This window comes from Syzygium oleosum, unplaced genomic scaffold, assembly GCF_021117445.2.
Source record: "Syzygium oleosum isolate NSW1041296 unplaced genomic scaffold, Sole_v2.1 Sole_v2.33, whole genome shotgun sequence".
Classification (NCBI taxonomy): Eukaryota; Viridiplantae; Streptophyta; class Magnoliopsida; order Myrtales; family Myrtaceae; genus Syzygium; species Syzygium oleosum.
Genome location: NW_026607517.1, coordinates 1,402,147 through 1,422,992, shown reverse-complemented (window position 1 = coordinate 1,422,992; position 20,846 = coordinate 1,402,147). Strand labels below are relative to the sequence as shown.

General features: G+C 43.5%; 3 protein-coding genes and 4 pseudogenes across 3 annotated transcripts; 5 read left to right on the top strand and 2 right to left on the bottom strand.

Moving 5' to 3' along the window:
- Positions 1 to 3,149: 3,149 nt before the first annotated feature.
- LOC115672933 (abscisate beta-glucosyltransferase-like) lies at positions 3,150 to 5,382 on the top strand. Its single transcript, XM_030594934.2, has one exon. The coding sequence runs from the start codon at positions 3,198 to 3,200 to the stop codon at positions 4,644 to 4,646; it is 1,449 nt and encodes a 482-aa protein (XP_030450794.2). The 5' UTR covers positions 3,150 to 3,197; the 3' UTR covers positions 4,647 to 5,382.
- Positions 4,852 to 6,652, bottom strand: LOC115672936 (scopoletin glucosyltransferase-like; annotated as a pseudogene).
- A 1,065-nt stretch (positions 6,653 to 7,717) lies between these two features.
- On the bottom strand, positions 7,718 to 9,504 carry LOC115672932 (scopoletin glucosyltransferase-like). The gene has a single exon (XM_030594933.2). The coding sequence runs from the start codon at positions 9,455 to 9,457 to the stop codon at positions 8,000 to 8,002; it is 1,458 nt and encodes a 485-aa protein (XP_030450793.1). The 5' UTR covers positions 9,458 to 9,504; the 3' UTR covers positions 7,718 to 7,999.
- A 1,355-nt stretch (positions 9,505 to 10,859) lies between these two features.
- On the top strand, positions 10,860 to 12,695 carry LOC115672534 (scopoletin glucosyltransferase-like; annotated as a pseudogene).
- Positions 12,696 to 13,197: 502 nt separating this feature from the next.
- On the top strand, positions 13,198 to 15,233 carry LOC115672930 (scopoletin glucosyltransferase-like; annotated as a pseudogene).
- Positions 15,234 to 16,371: 1,138 nt separating this feature from the next.
- On the top strand, positions 16,372 to 18,344 carry LOC115672931 (scopoletin glucosyltransferase-like). The gene has a single exon (XM_030594932.2). It carries the CDS (start codon positions 16,611 to 16,613, stop codon positions 18,066 to 18,068), a length of 1,458 nt encoding a protein of 485 aa, XP_030450792.1. The 5' UTR covers positions 16,372 to 16,610; the 3' UTR covers positions 18,069 to 18,344.
- Positions 18,345 to 18,716: 372 nt separating this feature from the next.
- On the top strand, positions 18,717 to 20,775 carry LOC115672939 (scopoletin glucosyltransferase-like; annotated as a pseudogene).
- The last annotated feature ends 71 nt before the right edge of the window (positions 20,776 to 20,846 follow it).

Sequence of the window (20,846 nt, the reverse complement as noted above, 5' to 3'; positions counted from 1 at the left end):
AAGATGTCTCTGACACGACTCCCCCAACTTGAAGATGGAAGTCCTCTTTCGTTTCTGGACGGTGAAGTAAGACCAAGCTCATGAACTTATTATCCTAGGTCGAAACAAGTTGATAGGATCCCCTTTTTGACGTCCCTATCCCCTCCCATGTGATGGTTAGCCACGCCAAACAATGAGGAGGTCCATCCTCGCTATTGGTAAGTCGAGCCTTGCCCATCCATGACAAGGTAAGCCAAAATCGATCGAATAAATTCAATTAGCAAAACTTGAAAAAGGCTTAGGATTCATTCGACAGTTTAAAATTGAATCGGCGATAGAAAATGCGATTGGGTGTAAGACTTTTCCGACAATTTTCTCATTTATTTCGCCGGGTTAATCTGCGAAAACCCTAACTGATGCAACATAATGATTCTGCAACTATTTTTTTGACCATAAAAAATCCTAAATTGGTACATCTATGATAATTTTACCCGAACTATTTTTTCCCCAAAATCCAACCGGTATATCTGTGACAATTTACCCCGAACTAATTTTTAATATTATTTTTATTTTTTCGAATTTTTTAGTTTTTCTTATCTTTTCTTTTTCCTTTCCTTTTCTTTTTTTTTCCTTCATTTTTAACCTTTGGCCGACGAGGTCGGCCCCACAGGCCAACGGCGAGGTCGACCTTGCCGGCAACTGGCGAGGTTGGCCTTGCCCGCAACTGGCGAGGTTCGACCTCGCCAGTTGCCGGCGAGGACGACCCTGATCGGCGATCGGCCAGAGGTTGAAGATGAAGGAAAAAAAAGAAAAAGAAAGGAAAAAGAAAAGAAAAGAAAACTAAAATAATTTGGGATAAATCTATCACAAATATATCAGTTTAGAATTTTTTGTGGTATTAATCCTATTTCGCCCCCCGCACGCATTTGATTACGACAGAGCGTTGTCAGCGAGGCTGTAAGACAACACTCGGCAGGAAACCCAAGAACATTTTTTTTCTTTTCTAAAAAGGAAACCCAAGAACTTGGTCTTCCCGAAACGTCGTGATCCAAGCCGCTGACGTCACCGCCATAGTCAGCAAAGCTATAAGAAGTAGCTGCGTCGACGTCGGCCCCACGTGGTGGTCGGCCCGCTTTTGCAGAATCAGAGGATGTGAATGCTGTCTGGCCATTCAGACCAAAAGAGAAAAAAATAAGAATGCTGTCTGGCCACGGGAAAAGAATCCAAAGGAGGCGACGTCACAGTGCCCGTCACCACCGACGTGACGTTTCGGGCATGCTGCCCGTCGTTTCGTTCGCTTTTATTATTTTATGATTGTGACGGGGATGATTGAGGAAGGAAAGACCGAAGGGCCTCCTCGCGATTATTGGGTGTCAGGCGTCGTGCCGAAAACAACGTGAATGTGAATGTGAACTTGAATGTGTGAACGAGCGTCGAAAGTCATTCGAAATCGTTCTTCGTTTTTGGGGCCACGTGCCCGGCCGCAATCGGCTTTTGTACCCTCCCGGTTCCACGTATGGTTCGGCGCTTTGAAATACCGCCGAATTGCTTTGCAATTTTTGTTCTAAGGATGTTGGATGGTGTGGTTGTAGGCTATATAGATCCATAGATGGGAAAATGATATAAATAATCTATGAATTTTGACCTAATATGTAATGTGATTCCTGAACTGTAACTAAATATTCAATATAGTCTATTGACTTTTGATACATGTTCAAGTTAGTCCATGAACTATATGAAAATGTTTAATGTTGTCCTTGAATTTGAATTGATTAAATATTTTCATATAGTTTGGGGACTGAGTTGAACGTGCATCGAAAGTCGAAGGACCACATTGAACGAATTAAAAGTTCATAGATCACATTGGGCTAAAATTGAGGGACTGTATTGAACAGATTAAAAGTTTAAATATCACATTGCACATTAAGGCAAAATTCAAGGATAATTTGTGTCATTATCTTATCCATAAAAGAATGCTAAGTGTGTTTCCGGGACATCTGTTAAGTGATCAGATGGAAAAAAAAAGTTCGCCGTGGTATTTGTGAGTAGATTTCTGTCGTGGCATGTGTGCGAGCGATTGTAATGTAAAATAGTTAGTAAATATTGGTATGGCTTTTGTTAACGTGACGAGGAATTGGGTTTTGCTGATGATTAGTTCAAAATGTCCGTTGGGCAACTAGTCGAGCGAGTCGTTGAGTTCAGGGATACTAATTTTTTGATTTTAGGTATATTGAAGCTTGGAGAACTTGATATTCTTTTTATCGAAGTTGGTTAACTGCAGTCATGAAGCACTTAAATGAAGAAGGTTCGTTATTTTCAAAAAATCATTTTCTCACGTTTACATGGGAGACAAAATAATTTCTTATTAAGTAAAAAAATCAGTGCAATAAGAATACTCGTTGTTAAGATTCTTTTTTATTATTTAAAAAGCCACCAAAACCCAAACTGTGCACACTCTAACACATTTTTCTTAAAATTTTTCTTGTGACATAAAAAAACCAAAAACTTATATCTATCCGATACAATTACCGTCCGTCAATATTTTGTTAGATGATTTTTCGGCCATAATAACGTCGTTAATCACGTGGACATCATGTCAATACTGTTAACTTTCCGCATCCATATAAACATATATTTTTGTGTCACACTGATACAAGTTACAATTACCCCATCAATGTTTTGTCAAATGGTTTTTCAGCCATAATAACGTCGTTAATCACGTGGATGCCATGTCAATACTATTAACTTTCCACATCCATATAAACATTTTTTTTTGTGTCACACTGATACAAGTCACAATTACCCTCCGTCAATGTTTTGTCATATGATTTTTCAGTCATAATAACGTTGTTAACTACGTAGACGCCATGTCATTACTGTTGGCTTTCCGTATCCATATAAACATATTTTTTGTAACATATTGATACAAGTTTGGGATTTTTGATGTCACAAAAAAAAATTTAAGATAAATGTGCCACGACATGTATAATTTGGATTTTTGGTGGCTTTGTTCCTGCTGTTTCCATTGAGATGATGACCCTTAAAAAATTTTGAGTATGCGCATTTAAAAAGAGAAAAAAGGAAATGAAAAAGAAAAATCTGATTCTCTCCCACAACGTGCCTATAAAGATGGAGCATCAGACGTTCCCTCTCAAGCACAAGTTGCTTAAACCATCCTACATCCTCTCTCTCTCTCTCTCTCTCCGGTGCATTCATCAATGGCGGACGAAGTGGAGATGTTCTTCTTCCCTTTCATGGGAGGAGGCCACCAGATCCCCATGATCGACATCGCCCGCCTCTTCGCCTCCCACGGTGTCCGGTCCACCATCATCGCCACCCCTGACAACGCCCTCTCCTTCCAGCGGTCCATTGCCCGCGACCGGGACTCGGGCCGGCCCATCTCCATCCACCCCCTCGAGCTGCCCCAGGGCTCCGAGCAGCCCGACTCTGACATGTCCGCCGCCCCCTTCACCGACACCTCCATGCTCCAGGAACCCCTCACGCTCTTGCTCATTGCCAGGCCACCCGACTGCATCGTCGTCGACACGTTCCACCGCTGGTCGGCCGACGTCATCGACGCGACAGGAGTTCCTAGGATCGTGTTCAATGGGAACGGATGCTTCTCTCGGTGTGCTCAAGAGTTGATGCGGACTTACAAGCCTCACGACATGGTGCAATCCGAATACGACCCGTTCGAGATCCCAGGCCTGCCAGATAGGATCGTGATGACGAGGTCGCAGCTTCCGCATTTTCACAAGCAGAAAGTTGGCGGGAAGCCGCATGGTCGGATGTCAAATTCGGAGGACAAGAGTCTTGGGGTTGTGGTAAATAGCTTTCTTGAGCTGGAACCGGCTTATGTGGAGTATTTCAAGAAGGAGATGGTGAAGAAAGCTTGGGTGGTCGGACCAGTGTCGCTGTGCAATAGGAATGTGGCGGATAAGGCCGAGAGAGGGCAACAAGCTGCTATTGATGAGCACAGTTGCTTGAGTTGGCTCAATGCTAAAGAACCCAACTCCGTTCTTTACGTTAGTTTTGGGAGTTTGGCCAGGTTGGCCCCGGAACAGCTCCTTGAGATTGCATATGGTCTCGAGGCTTCGAGCTGTTCGTTCATTTGGGCGGTTGGCAAAATCTTCGAGTCATTGGAAAATGGACAGAGAGGCCGAGAGAATTGGCTTCCGAGTGGGTTTGAAGAGAGATTGAAGAGGTCCAAGAGGGGGTTGATTATCAGAGGATGGGCGCCGCAGCTGTTGATTCTTGAACACCCTTCAGTGGGTGCGTACATGACGCACTGTGGGTGGAACTCGACTCTGGAGGGTGTGAGCGCTGGCCTTCCGATGGTCACTTTCCCACACTCGGCTGAGCAGTTTTTCAATGAGAAGTTGATCACTGATGTGTTGAGGATTGGGGTCCAGGTTGGGAGCATGGAGTGGGCATCTTGGAACACCAAGCCGGGCCCGCCAGTGGGGAGGGAGAAAGTGGAGGCGGCCGTGAGGAAATTGATGGATGGAGGAGAGGAGGCAGCGGAGATGAGGAGAAGAGCCAAAGATCTTGGAGAGAAGGCCAAGAGAGCGGTCGAAGAAGGCGGGTCATCGTACGAAGATGCCGAGGCCTTGATTCAAGAGCTCATGTCTCGCAAAAAAGTAAGTACGAAGCGATCGAGTCGGTAAGACATTATCTCTGTGTACAACAACATGATCTTAGCGTTACGTGAACAGCAAGGAGAGTTCAAAAGGACGTAGGAACGCTGTCTGTGACGTCGTGTGCTAAATGAACAGCTCAATTTAAACTGTGCAGTTTCAAATTTGTAGTCACCGGCTCCAAAGTAAGGAGAAGAGAATCGCTTCTATGTATTCAATGGCTGCAGGAGACGGATTGTATATTAATCACTCCAGAAGTCTTTGTTATATTAGACTTGCAAAGACGGATGAAAATGAATTGGCGCCACTAGCAATTCTTACAATTTAATAATCTTACTAATAAAAGAAGAGTACTACTCAGCAAGATTTCGTATGTTATTGGACTTGGAAGTGACTACCAAAATCATGCTGGTACCTCCACCAAGGATCAGGGTAGACGGATGCGGATTGCAGATGACTTTGGCTTGGAGGCATATGTCATTGGAGAAGCTCCAGGTGTCCCAGATCAGAGAAGACAGATGAGCAGGGAAAAGCTAACCGCGAATCACCATCCTGGTTAGCCTAGTCTTATCTTCTGAGTAAAACTCGAACACTTATCGCCATTTCTGTGACGTAAGAGACTATGTATCTATGATAGTGATATTTTTGTCATAACTGGCCAATCCGGTCGCAAAGCAGCATGGACCTCTCTGTTGGGGTATGTTTAGTTTGCAGTCAGACAACTTTCTTGTCATCAAGCTTGAATAAAAATTGTTTTGTAGTTGAAGCGGCAGTTTATGTTTCTAATGCTTCCATACACGAGTACGAGAACATGTGAAGTCTGGACTCTGGCTTGCAGATACAGCTTTGCTTATCCTCTGGATATGTTTGTCCTCCTATCTGGGCTATCCATAACCTTGCGGTGCTCATCTAATATCATTGTGCATGGATAGACATGAGGAATCATTTATCTTGGTCATCCTCGAGAAACTCTCTTCACAGCCGAACGAAACCTTAGATTAATCTCTTCCTCCCGTCTTTTCGCAGGTGTTAGATCAGCCCATCCGAAAATCGCTATGGGTAATGATATTGATCAACTTCACATCTTCTTCCTGCCACTCATGATGGCTTATATGGCCACATAATACCGACCATAGACATGGCCAAACCTCAGCCACGTGACCATCGGCACACCGGCACATGCTCCTTCTACTATCAAGTTCCTTCTGCAGTGAGTCACGTATCCACCAACCAACTCGTGATCCGGAATCAACACCTGGGGCGCCCACCCTCTTATGATTAGGCCCTTCCCATCCATTTTTTCTTCGAAACCTTCTGGTAACCAATCTTTTTCTTCAATTTTGATCATTTTTAACTATCCATATGAAAATCTTATTGAGAAGCCTCAAGCCACTTCGTGATTTCCACCAGCTGTTGAGAACTGAATTTTGTCAAGCTGCCGAAACACGAGTAGATAACTGAGTTGGGCCTTTTCGAATATGGCCATCTTAAGCATTCATGCCTGCTGATGGATGCTTCCTTACCCCTCAGTGCCTTATCTACGGTATCTCTATTGCAGAGTGAGACCGGACCGATATGCCACGCCTTCCTTCCCAAGACATTCCTGTAATAATTGGCATGATCCTTTTCAAGTTTGTAGAAGGTGTTAAAATGCTTCCATAGCTCTTTAGCTCTGATTCGACCATTTCTTTTGCTAACTTGGAAAACTTTGTTTCAACTTCTTGTCTTAAATATTCTGCCAGCTGAGTCCTTGTCAGCTTTATTTCTCCAGGGAGGTGAGGCACAAGGAAAGTTTCTGAATCAGACGAAACTCTCTTGTGTGGTTGATATAGTGAGATAAGTCCCCCGCAGCACATAGCAAAGAAACTTGTCCCTCCAAAGGCTAGCCTGGGAATTTTCAACCGAGCAGCAGCGTCAGTAGCCCATGGAAAGAACAAATCTGCTGCCAGAGAATCCGGTCTATGTTCTTTCAGGATATGCAAGATCGGTATTTTGAGAACCCATTTATTTATTAAATAAATTGAAAATGGATTCATTTTAGAACCCGTTTAGACCCATTTATTGTGGGCATTTTCTTTTAGAACCCATTATGGTTAGGCCCTCTAAATATGAAGTGGCCTACATATGACCATTTCAACATATTTGGATTAATAATTGGAGGAGAGATCCATTTTGACAAGTCTATGGGACAATCATTGAAAGAGGTAATTCACTTACTTGTGGAGTTCTGCAGAGGCGTCATGCATGACCAATTGCACAAGATGGGGCCTCCCGTCAGAATTGGCTACGGGACCTTCAATTTGGAAGGTTCCTTACTTTCTGTGCATGCAAAAACTCACTTTGGATGTGGTCAATGAAGCTTTTGTACTAAAGTGGTGTTTATAAAGTTTTTGGAACTAAATTGATCATTTTGTAAAATTTTTGCACTAAAATTTATAAAGTTATATATTTGACGAAAGAGCGACACGACGGGAACCGAAAGCAAAAATCATACATCGCTAGCCCATGGAAAGAACAAATCTGCTACCAAAGAATCCGGTCTATGTTCTCCCAGGATATATGCAATATGGGTTCCCGGAGCAAGCTCAGGGCCTTCCAGAATTTATCCAACAATTCTGCTTGATTTTGGCTCCGAGCGAATGCATCTGAATTACCGTAAGGACCGAAAGAATTACCTCTCGGTGTTTTCTCTAAAAATGTTGCCAACTGCCAAGTTATATACATCTCATCTCACAAGATCATGCAACAGCAAAATGTCATTAACTTGTGACGACTGAGGAGGTTGAGTTACCCGCCCCTTACAGGGCGTAAGAGTTGAAACCCACTTCTAAAACAACAAGTCCCCACCCCTAGTCCCCTGAGAAGATGGAGATTCGAACTCCCCATCCCCCTCTTCCCAAATATGAAAGGTTGCCACCGGGGCAAACCCCAGTGGTTATTGTCATCCTCTTCTTGTCTTTTTTATTTTTGTTTGTCTTTCTTTCCTTTCTCTGTCTGTTAATGTGCAATACAATATCATAGAATATGAACTTGCAAAGATCTCTCCGCCTGTTGTGTCTCCAGGACAGATTATTCAGAAAGGGAAAGTCACACAGGGCATCTTGCTCTTGAAATTGCAACTATGAGACTTAACTTCAATTTCTTCGCCACAAAAGAAATCAAGATCGCGTATACTTTGCCTATTACCTCAAAAGAAATTAACTCAAATCCTACACATTGAATGATCACAACATTCCGAAAATAAATCCCATGAAAAGAAACAGCAAATCCAGCTTTTTTCTCTACTGCTAAACCACAACATCAACTGAGAATAGAAGATTTCTATTTTTTCAGTTTTATTCTCTTGAAGCAAAAATTTAAGATTGATTGCTCCTGGTCATGAATCAGATCTTCTTATTGTGAGCCAATCTGTGCAGTCTGAGCTCTTTAATCAGAGCACCCAAATCAGACCAAGAAGACCCACCTTCTTCCACAGCCCCTCTCGCCATCTCTGCAAGCGCTTTCGCTCTCCTTCTCATTTCCTCTGCTTCCTCACCCACCAGGACTCTCTTCACTGCCTCCTCCACTCTCTCGCTCTTCACGCTGTCGCCGAACATGCTCACCCACTGCTTCACCCCAATGTTGACCCCGATCTTGAGCACTTGGGTCACGAGCTTCTCGTTGTAGAATTGCTCTGCCGCGACCGGCCACGTCACCATTGGCACGCCGGCCGTGACTGCCTCCAGGGTTGAGTTCCACCCGCAGTGCGTCACGAATCCCCCGATCGCCTCATGATCGAGAATCAGCACCTGAGGAGCCCAGCCCCTTATGATGAGGCCCTTGTTTCGGATTCTTGATTCGTATCCATCAGGCAACCACTCTTCTTTGCCTTCTTCCACATTCGGGGCCTTCTTCACCACCCAAATGAACTGTTGCCCTGATTCTTCTAGTCCGACAGCGATCTCGTGGAGCTGAGCAGCATTGAAATCCGCCATGCTTCCAAAGCAAATGTAGATCACTGAGTTGGGTTGCTTCGAGTCAAGCCACTGGAGGCACTCGTGCTGGTCAATGGATGCTTGGTTGCCCCTGTGTGCTTTGTCCTCAATCTCCTTATTGCACAGCGAGAACGGGCCGACAAACCAGGATCGTCTCCCGAGGAATGTCCTGTAATGCTCAGCGTAAACCGGCTCAAGCTCGTAGAAGCTGTTCATGATGACTCCGAAGCTCCTATTCTCCGATTCCTTCATCACGTTGTAGAACTTGGTGAACTCAGTCTCTTCCCTGACAAAGTCCGGCAACTGCATCCTGGACAATGTAATTTCTCCGGGGAAGTTGGGGATGTCGAAGGGCTCTGAATCGCAGGACACCTTTTTGTGAGGTTCATAGAGCCTCACGCATTCTGTGCCCGCCATGGAGAAGGCACTTGTCCCATGGAAAACGAGCCTAGGAATGCCGCACTTGGCCGCGATCTCGGTTGTCCAGGGGTAGAACATGTCCGAGATTAGACAATCGGGGGCAAGTTTCTCTATCAGCAGCTCGAGCTGTCGGTCCAGCATCATGACGGCACTCATGAATTGCTTGCGCATATCCATCATAGTGGCCTTGTTTATATTGTCACAGTCTTCTGGCAAGCCGACCTCTTTCAGGGGCAATGTCACCGTGACGACATCGATTTCGAAGCCCAAATCCTTGGGTTTCGCGACGGATTTCAAGAAGGTGGGCTCATCATTGGACATGGCGATGAGCGTGGACTTGCAGCCTCTCATGGCAAACATTTTAGCCATGTCGATCATCGGGATCATGTGGCCCCGAGCCATGAAAGGGAAGAAGAGAATGTGAAGCTGATGGCTTTCACTACCCATTTTGGCCTCTCAGGAGAATTTTCTGCTACAGGAACGTATTCTGGAATGATGGCTTTCACTACAGGAGCGTAGTGATGCTGTTCACTTTTGAAAGCTGAGGTTTGTTTAAAGACTTCAAACCTGGGACATATATATAAGAAGAGGTTTGGCTATGCAGAAAAGGGTGACGAGAGAAAGACAAGTTTGATTTCTCCTAGTCAAATATATTTTATATGGTGGCCAGAAAGATGAGGGGAATAGATATCGTCCTCTACATTACATAATCTCTTACGTAAAGCATGCAAGTTATAGGACAGTCATTGAAAAGAGGCAATTCACTTACTTGTTGATTTTCTGCAGAGACGTCATGCATGATCAACCGCACAAGATGGGGCCTCCCATCAGAATTGGCTACGGGACATCCAATTTGGAAGGTTCCCTACTTTCTGTGCATGCAAAAACTCACTTTGGATAATCACTACTTGGTCAATGAAGCTTTTGTACTAAAGTGGTGTTTATAAAGTTTTTGGAACTAAATTCGTCATTTTATAAAATTCTTGCTCTAAAAGTTATAAAATTAGATATTTGACGAAAGGGCGACGTGAACCGAAAGCACAAATCATAAAGTACATATTCTAACTATGCCATTATTTGTCTTTGTTTCGCTGGTCTCCAAAGCAAAATCACGGATCAAACATTCTCGCTAAATAATTTCATTTAGAATCACGAAAATTTATTTGTTTTCCTAAAAAGAAAGAGAAGTAAGTAAAATTTTCTGCACCTCCCATTTGTTTCTTTCTGTTTTGAGATTGAACAACAGAGCTACGGGTCTTGTGAAAATGGACTACTTCTCTTGATCAACTGTGAGGATCAATGTGAGGGAACATTTGGGAACAAATTTAACTACAAGTTCTCTAGCGGAAAATTCACGAATTCCGGGACGATGTTCAGTACATAAATTATGCACCACACAATTTTACATATTTTGCGTGAAAACTTCAAGAACAATCATTTTAGTGATAAATTTTTTTGGTAAGTCACAAAATATTTTTCGCGAGCATCTGAGTGATCGTTGTAACACTTAAATGATCATTTGAAAAGTCTTGACATCAAAGTGAACACCTTATAATAGTTATAATACTAATACAATCATTATCCTATTTGCAGGGTAAGCTATTCCCAGCTACAAAAACAATTTTATTTTTTGTAGATGTTAGTGTTATCATGAAAAATGGAGAATTTAATAAGTCATCATGGCAACCTTATAACTATCAGAGAGGCCGGTCTTGCCACATAGGTGATATGACACTTCACTCATTAATCACAAGTCTCAAATTTTGTCTTTGCATCTCTCTCCTCCTCCTCTCTCTCCCCCTCGCCTCCTCCTCCTCCTATCTGCTTCGTCTTCTTCTCCATGCAGGCAATGTCTTCTTCCACGTCGACTGTGGCTCTACCACCAACTCCATCGACGCCTTCAACACTAGCTGGTTGTTCGATTGCTTCTTCACCGGCGGCTCATTCTCCATCGTTAGTCCACTCATTAATTTTTCGCCCTCACCCTCGCCCAGGCCGAGAGAGTCGAGCCCTTGCTAGATCCGGCGAGAGCAACCCTCGCCTGTGGCCTATGGCCAATGGCCGAGTATCGGCCACATGCCAAAGGGAAAGAAATGAAAAAAGAAGAAAAAGAAAGGAAAAAAAAGGAAGAAACGGTGAAGAAGACAAGAAACTGATCAGTGGGCTCACCTGGACATGTGGCGAGTGCCGAATTAAGTGTACTATTGCTTATATGGCAAAACTGGCCTACTTAATATTTTTTCGTCAGTGAGAGAAGGAAATGTCAGTGTTAATGTCGATCTCGCCAATTAAAAGTCCATATTCAATGTGATATCATTGCTTATTAGTTCAAACAAGATATTTATTTATTGTTTAGAGACTGTAGGTAATTAGTAATGACCTCTTTATCTATTGCATAAATCAATTTTAATTTTTTTTAAGGAACATCAATGTTTGTTTTTTTTAAGTAGTTAAGTTTTCTTATCTAGTTAACGTAAAAGGTAATGGTTCCTCAGTAATGTAAAGAGAAGTGGAACAGAATGAAGGTTACAGTTCTGCCACTCTTCCAGCGGTGACAGTAGAGAAACGAAAAGTAAGTTCTTTAAGGCCACCACAGGCATGCTCCAAGAACCGCTTCTGCCACTCTTGCAGGAACATACACCTGATTGCCTCGTAGCAGATTTTTTCTTTCCATGGGCTACAGATATTGCTACTGAGTGTGAGACTTATAGGATGGTTTTTGAAGCTCTTAAGTTTCTTCTCCATGTGCACTAATGAAACCATGGACTATATGAACCCCACAAGAAAGTTTTAACTGACTCGGAAGCTTTTCTTGTGCCTGACCTCACTGGGGACATAAAGCTGACTAGGCATCAACTTCCAGATTTTCTTAAACAAGAAGGTGAAACAGATTTCACTAAGTTGTTCGGGGAATTATGTGAATCAGAGCTAAAGAGCTTTGGAAATGTTGTTAACAGCTTTTACGAGCCCGAAAAGGATTATGCAGATTATTACAGGAAGGCATGGCATGTAGGTCCAATCTCATTGTGCAACGAGGACATGGAAGATAAAGCGCTTAGAGGAAAGGAAGCATCTATCGACAAGCACGACTGCTTGACATGGCTAGATTCCACGGAACTGAATTCTGTCATTTATGTGTGTTTCGGCAGCGAGGCCAACTTAGTTTCCCAGCAGCTTATGGAGATTGCATTTAGAATTTGAAGCTTCTGAACAAAACTTCATATGGGTCGTCAGGAAGGGGAAGAAGAAAGAGCGAAATGGAGATGATGATTGGCTACCGCAAGGTTTCGAGGAGAGAATGGAAGGGAGGGGCCAGATCATAAGAGGATGGCAGCCCAAGTCCTGATCCTCAATCACGTATTGGTTGGAGGGTTCGGACCCATTGCGCATGGAACTCGATGCTGGAAGGAATATGTGCCGGGTTCCCTATAATTACCTGGCCCGTGTCTTCTGAGCAGTTCTATAACAAGAAGTTGGTGACGGATGTGCTCAAGGTTGAGAGGAGAGGCTGTTGAGGAGGCAGTGAGGCAGATTATGGTGGGTGAAGAGGCCGTGGGAATGAGAAGAAGGGCAAAAGTGCCCAAGGAAATGGCAAGAGAGGCTGTTGAAGAAGGAGGATCATCCTATATTGACTTCTTTAATTCAAGAGCTGAGATTGCATAGAGCAATGCCTGAACAAAAGTAGGGGCCTCCTGCCATGTCATGTTTGTATTATCTTGAGATTGGTCAAAGAGATGAACATGTTCTTGATTTTATAGCAATCGATATAATTTTTTTTAACCTAGTAGGCAATTCTGCTTCCATCATTAGAAATTAGTGCAGAACATGTGAATTCTGGCCTATTCACAAGGACGCAAAAACTGGCTAAATATGTGAATACGTTTGCCCTTGTGTCCCGAACAGCACATATTCCTTCCATAAGGCTGATAATGTGAATATGTTTGCCTTTCCTACAGTATATAAGAGGCAGTTTTCCTAATTGCTCGAGTACTTTCATTAACGAGGGGGAAAAACAATTTACGTTAAACAAATAAGCACGACATGCTTAATAGTGATAGAGTAAGTCCTGACAACTAATTCCCATTTTATAACCTTCAAGACTGAAGAGTCCCAGATCAGGACAATTACGTTAAACAAGCAAATGATGTTCACAAATCATGCTGGCTTCTCTAGAATTCGGGTCAGCCTATAGAAACTTCAATGGCTTATTTCTCATCATCAATATTGTAGAAAAAAAGTAGCCTTGATAAAGATTCTTTTGGAATACCTGACCAGCCACGTAGCATGGATTGTTACGTTTCTTCTTGTCATACCATTAATCTGTATATTTCCTTTATTAGGAACCACTCTATTCCCTTGCTGGGTAAGAAATTTCTGGTGCTTCCTAACAGATGTGTGCTTGAGGATATGTGATTCTCAACGAGTTAGCTTATCCTTTCAAGGAATTGTCTTCTTATCCTGTATCCTGTGGTGCTTATCTCAAAATATGGCCATAAACATATACTTTGAATCAAGTACGTTAGCCAGCTTCATAAAACTCTGCAACCTACATAGACGAAGCAAAGCCTCTATCTTTTTCCCTCTGTATGGAGAATGAAAGTAATCGACTGCATAGTTTCTTTCTGCCATTGGTGCTTCAAGGCCACATGATACCCATGATGGACATGGCCAAAACCTTTGCAACTTGAGGCGCAAAAGTCACCATCATCACCACCCCTCTCTGTGCAACCCTTTTATCCAAGCAAATCGAAAGAGTCAATCTGTTGGGTTTGGAGTTCGACATCCAAACCGTCAAATTCCCGTCGACTGAGGTAGGGTTGCCAGAAGGTTGGGAGAATATGGATGCAGTCACTTGGAGCCAAAATCAGACAGAATTGTTGATAAATTCTGGAAGGCCCTGAGCTTACTACGGGACCGATCTTGCATATCCTGGAAGAACATAGACCGGATTGTCTAGTAGCAGACTTATTCTTTCCATGGGCTAAGGATGTTGCTGCTCAGATGAAAATTCCCAGGCTAGCCTTTGGAGGGTCAAGTTTCTTTGCTATGTGCACTGCTGTAGTTATCGCACTATATCAACCACACAAGAGAGTTTCATCTGATTCAGAAACTTTCCTTGTGCCTCACCTCCCTGGAGAAATAAAGCTAACAAGGACTCAGCTGCCAGAATATTTAAGACAAGTAGTTGAAACGGATTTTGCCAAGCTAGCAAAAGAAATGGTCGAATCAGAGCTAAAGAGCTACGGAAGCGTTTTTAACGGTTTTTACGAACTGGAAAAGGATTATACCGATTATTACAGGAATGTCTTGGGAAGGAAGGCCTGGCATATCGGTCTGGTCTCACTCTGCAATAAAGATACTGTAGATAAAGCACTGAGGGGTAAGGAAGCATCCATCAGCAGGCACGAATGCTTAAGGTGGCTAGATTCGAAAAAGCCCAACTCGGTTGTCTACGTATGTTTTGGCAGCTTGACCAAACTAAGTTCTCAACAGCTGGTGGAAATCGCGAAGGGGCTTGAGGCATCTCAACAAAATTTCATATGGATTGTGAGAAAAGATGAAGATGAAGAAAATGATTAATTACTAGAAGGTTTCGAAGAAAGAATGGATGGTAAGGGCCTAATCATAAGAGGATGGGCGCCCCATGTGTTGATTCTTGATTGGGAGTCGGTCGGTGGATTCGTGACTCACTGCGGATGGAACTCGATAATGGAAGGAGTATGTGCTGGTGTGCCAATGGTCACGTGGCCGATGTTTGCTGAGCAATTCTATAATGAAAAGTTGGTCACTCAAGTTCTAGGGATCGGGATTGGCGTTGGATCTAAACAGTACGCCAATTTCGGAGTTGGTGCAGATGTTGTAAGCAGAGATGACATCGAGGTGGTGGTGAGAAGAGTTATGGCGGGCAAAGAGGCAGAGGAAATGAGAAGAAGGGCGAAAAAGCGTGGCAAAATGGCCATGAAGACTGTTGGAGAAGGTGGATCATCTGACTCAGATTTGACTTCGTTAATCGAAGAACTCAGGCAGCATAAAGCTACTCGCGAATCAAAACGAAGCCCAGTCGAGCGTACCATTATGTTCTCGTCCTAAATGATTTGTCCGATCTTTCGATGCCTCAATGATCGATCAAGAACATGTTGCACCAGCTTTCATTTCAGGAGTTACTGCTGTAATGTTCAATTCCTGGATTGTTGCCTAACATCCTTGGTGGGGGATGCATTACCTTTACCGGTAATGACTAGATGCTATTTGGATAAGAAAAGTGGCCTTCTCGCACTCTGCGCGGAGGAATGTGAAACCGCAAACAATTTTGTTAACAAAATTATTTTTGTAGCCGAGAGTAGCTTACCCTGCAAAGGAGATAAGGACGGTATTAGTGTTATAGCTATTATAAGGTGCTCGCTTTGGTGTCGAAACTTTTCAAATGTTTTGGCACTCAATTGATCTCCTAAAGTTTTATCACTAAAATGATTGTTTATGAAATTTTCACACAAAAAATAATTTAAAATTCCGTGGTACTTAATTTATGTAGCGCACGGAATCAATCAATTTTCCACTTGAGAACTTGGAGTTAAATTTGTTCCCAAATGTTCCTACACATTGATCCTCACAGTTAATCAAGAGAAGTAGTCCATTTCCACAAAGACCCCAGGCTCTATTGTTCCCACAAAGACCCCAGGCTCTATTGTTCAATCTCAAAACAAAAAGAAACAAAAGCGAAGTTACGGCAGGTGAAGAAAATTTTACTTACTTTCATTTTTTATTTTAGGAAAATAAATGGATTCTCGTAATTTTAAATTAAACTATTTAGAGAGAATGTTCACTCCACGATTTTGCCTAGAGACCGGAGAAACAAAGAAAAACAATGGCAAAGCTAGAAAATTTATGTTATGATTTTTTTTTTTGGTTTCATGTCGCCCTTTCGTCAAATATCTAATTTTATAGATTTCAGAGCAAACATTTTATGAAATGATTCCAAAAACTTTATAAACACCACTTTTGTACAAAAGCTTCATTCATCACGTATTGATTATCCGTAGAAGAGAGAGATTTTTCTGACAGGTGAGGCTCGCGAGTGACTCATGTCGCAAGAGGTATGGACTCTTTTTTTTGTTGACCTCAAATCAAAGTGGTATCCGATAATTTCTCATGCAAAGTGAGGTTTTCCGTGCACAGAAAGTAAAGAATTTTCCAAATTGGGTGTCACGTAGCCAATTATGATGGCAGGCCCCATGTTGTGCAATTGGTCATGCATGACGTCTCTGCAGAACTTGACAAGTAAGTGAATTGCCTCTTTCCAATGACTTTCCTACAACTTGCATGCTTTGCGTAAGAGATTATGTAATGCAGAGGACAATATCTATTCCCCTCATCTTTCTGGTCACCGTATAAAATATATTTGACTAGGAGAAATCAAAATTGTCTTTCTCTCGTCGCCCTTTTCTGCATTGCCAATCCCTTCCTTATATATATGCCCCAGGTTTAAATTCTTTAAACAAACCTCAGCTTTCAAAAGTCAACAGCATCAATCTTCCTCGTTCTTCACCGCCATCATTCCTGAAAACGTTCCTGTACCAGAAAATTCTCCTGAGAGGCCAAAATGGGTAGCGAAAGCCATCAGCTTCACGTTCTCTTCTTCCCTTTCATGGCTCGGGGCCACATGATCCCAATGATCGACATGGCTAAAATGTTTGCCATGAGAGGCTGCAAGTCCACGCTCATCGCCATGTCCAAGGATGAGACCACCTTCTTGAAATCCGTCGCGAAACCCAAGGATTTGGGCTTCGAAATCGATGTCGTCACGGTGACATTGCCCCTGAAAGAGGTCGGCTTGCCAGAAGACTGTGACAATATAAACAAGGCCACTATGATGGATATGCGCAAGCAATTCGTGAGTGCCCTCACGATGCTGGACCGACAGCTCGAGTTGCTGATAGAGAAACTTGCCCCCGATTGTCTAATCTCGGACATGTTCTACCCCTGGACAACCGAGATCGCGGCCAAGTGCGGCATTCCTAGGCTCGTTTTCCATGGGACAAGTGCCTTCTCCATGGCAGGCACAGAATGCGTGAGGCTCTATGAACCTCACAAGACGGTGTCCTGCGATTCAGAGCCCTTCGTCATCCCCAACTTCCCTGGAGAAATTACACTGTCCAAGATGCAGTTGCCAGACTTTGTAAGGGAAGAGACCGAGTTCACCAAGTTCTACAATGTGGTGAAGGAATCGGAGAAGAGGAGCTTCGGAGTCGTCATGAATAGCTTCTACGAGCTCGAGCCGGATTACGCTGACCATTACAGGACATTCCTCGGGAGACGATCCTGGTTTGTCGGCCCGTTCTCACTGTGCAATAAGGAGATTGAGGACAAAGCACACAGGGGCAACCAAGCATCCATTGACCAGCACGAGTGCCTCCAGTGGCTTGACTCGAAGCAACCCAACTCAGTAATCTACATTTGCTTTGGAACCATGGCGGATTTCAACGCTGCTCAGCTCCATGAGATCGCTGTCGGACTGGAAGCATCAGGGCAACAGTTCATTTGGGTGGTGAAGAAGGACCCGAATGTGGAAGAAGGCAAAGAAGAGTGGCTGCCTGACGGGTACGAATCAAGAATCCGAAACAAGGGCCTCATCATAAGGGGCTGGGCTCCTCAGGTGCTGATTCTCGATCACGAGGCAATCGGGGGATTCGTGACGCATTGCGGGTGGAACTCAACCCTGGAGGCGGTCACGGCCGGCGTGCCGATGGTGACGTGGCCGGTCGCAGCAGAGCAATTCTACAACGAGAAGCTCGTGACCCAAGTGCTCAAGATCGGGGTCGACATCGGGGTGAAGCAGTGGGTGAGCAAGTTCGGCGATAGCGTGAAGAGCGAGAGAGTGGAAGAGGCGGTGAAGAGAATTTTGGTGGGTGAGGAAGCAGAGGAAATGAGAAGGAGAGCGAAAGCGCTTGCAGAGATGGCGAGAGGGGCTGTGGAAGAAGGTGGGTCTTCTTGGTCTGATTTGGGTGCTCTGATTAAAGAGCTCAGACTGCACAGATTGGCTCACAATAAGAAGATCTGATTCATGACCTGGAACAATCAATCTTGAATTTTTGCTTCAAGAGAATAAAACTGAAAAAATAGAAATCTTCTATTCTCAGTTTATGCTGTGGTTTAGCAGTAGAGAAAAAAGCTGGATTTGCAGTTTCTTTTCATGGGATTTATTTTCGGAATGTTGTGATCATTCAATGTGTAGGATGTGAGTTAACTTCTTTTGAGGTAATAGGCAAAGTATACACGATCTTGAATTCTTTTGTGCCGAAGAAATTGAAGTTAAGTCTCATAGTTGCAATTTCAAGAGCAAGATGCCCTGTGTGACTTTCCCTCTCTGAATAATCTGTCCTTGAGACACAACAGGCGGAGAGATCTTTGCAATTTCATATTCCAAATATTGTATTGCCCATCAACAGACAAAGAAAGGCTAGAAAGACAAACAAAAATAAAAAAGACAAGAAGAGGATGGCAATAAGCATTGGGATTTGCCCCAGTGGCTACCCTTCTTACTTGAGAAGGGGGAAATGAGGAGTTCGAATCCCAATCTTCTCAAGGGAGCTAGGAGTGAGGACGTGTAGTTTTGGATGTGGGTTTTGACTCCCATGCCCTGCAAGAGACAGGGCAACTCAACCTCCTCAGTCATCACATGTTAATGACATTTTGCTGTTGCATGATCTTTTGAGACAAGATGTATATAACTTGGCAATTGGCAACAATTTTAGAGAAAAGACCGAGAGGTAATTGTTTCCATCCTCATGGTAATTTTCCTTATAATCATTCTTGGGTTTCAAGGTATTTTCGGCCAAAACCAAATTGACATTTCGGTTTATCATCGACTAAAGTCAACAATTGTTCACATCAAACTTTCACTCAATGACGAACTTAACTCGCGTCATATTCATAGATTAGGTACCTTCAATATGAAGGTGTCGGAGAAATTTCTGGTGCTTCCTCACAGATATGTACCGGAGTTCATGTGATACCGAATTTCTTACCGTCCTTATTGTGATAAAGGCCAGAACGAGTTAGCTTATCCTTTCAAGGATGTGTCTTCTCCTGTATCCTGCGGTCCGTATGTCAATATATGGCCACAGACCTATATTTGAACACGTACGTTAGCCAGCTTCGTACAACTCTGCAATCTGCACAGACGAAGCAAAACCTGGATCTTTCCTTTTCCCTCTCTATGGAGAATGAAAGTGACCGACTTCGAATTTTCTTTCTGCCATTAATGGCTCAAGGCCACATGATACCCATGATGGACATCGCCAAAACCTTTGTGACTCGAGGCGCAAAAGTCACCATCATCGCCACCCCTCTCTATGCGACCTTTTTTATGAAACAAATCGAACGAATCAATCGGTTGGGTTTGGAGTTCAATATCCAAACCGTGAAATTCCCATCAGTGAGGTAGGGCCGCCAAAATCAGGCGGAATTGTTGGATAAATTCTGGAAGGCCCTGAGCTTGCTCCGGGAACCAATATTGCATACCCTGGAAGAACATAGACTGGATTCTCAGGTAGCAGATTCATTCTTTCCATGGGCTACCGATGTTGCTGCTCAGTTGAAAATTCACAGGCTAGTCTTTAGTGGGGCAAGTTTCTTTGCTATGTGCAGCTGGGGAGTTATCGCACTATATCAACCACACAAGAGAGTTTCATCTGATTCACAGACTTTCCTTGTGCCTCACCTCCCTGGAGAAATAAAGATGAGAAGGAATCAGCTACCGCAATATTTAAGACAAGAAGTTGAAACAGAATTTTCCGAGTTTGCAAGAGAAGCGGTTGAATCGGAGCAAAAGAGTTATGGAAGTATTTTGAACAGCTTTTATGAACTTGAAAAGGATTATGCCGATTATTACAGGAATGTCTTGGGAAGGAAGGCCTGGCATATCGGTCCGGTCTCACTCTGCAATAAGGATACTGTAGATAAAGTGGTGAGGGGTAAGGCATCATCCATCAGCAGGCACGAATGCTTAAGGTGGCTAGATTCGAAAAAGCCCAACTCGGTTGTCTACGTGTGTTTCGGCAGCTTGACCAAACTAAGTCCTCAACAGCTGGTGGAAATCGCGAAGGGGCTTGAGGCATCTCAACAAAATTTCATATGGATTGTGAGAAAAGATGAAGATGAAGCAAAAGATTAATTACTAGAAGGTTCCGAATAAAGAATGGATGGTAAGGGTGGCCTAATCATAGGAGGATGGGCGCCCCAAGTGTTGATTCTCGATCACAAGTCGGTCGATGGATTCGCGACTCACTGCAGATGGAACTCGATAATGGAAGGAGTATGTGCCGGTGTGCCAATGGTCACGTGGCCGATGTTTGCTGACCAATTCTATAACGAAAAGTTGGTCACTCAAGTGCGAGGGATCGGGATTGGCGTTGGATCTAAACAGTTCGCTGAGTTCGGAATTGGTGCAGATGATGTGAGCAGAGAGGACATCGAAAAGGTGGTGCAACGAGTTATGGCGGGTGAAGAGGCAGAGGAAATGAGAAGAAGGGCGAAAGCGCTCGGCGAAATGTCCAGGAAGGCTGTTGGGGGAGGTGGATCGTCTGACTCCTGTTTGACTTTGTTAATCGAAGAACTCAGGCAGCCCAAGGCTGCTCGTGAATAAAAATGAAGCCTAGTCCAGTGGACTGTTACGTTTGAGTCCTAAATGTTTTATCCATTCTTTCGTTGCGTCGATAACAGGTGCCATGCTTTCATTTTAGGAGTTACTGCTGTAATGCTCAATTCCTGCATTATTGCCTAACATCCTTGGTGTGTGGTGCAATACATTTAGCAATAAAGACTAGATGGTATTTGG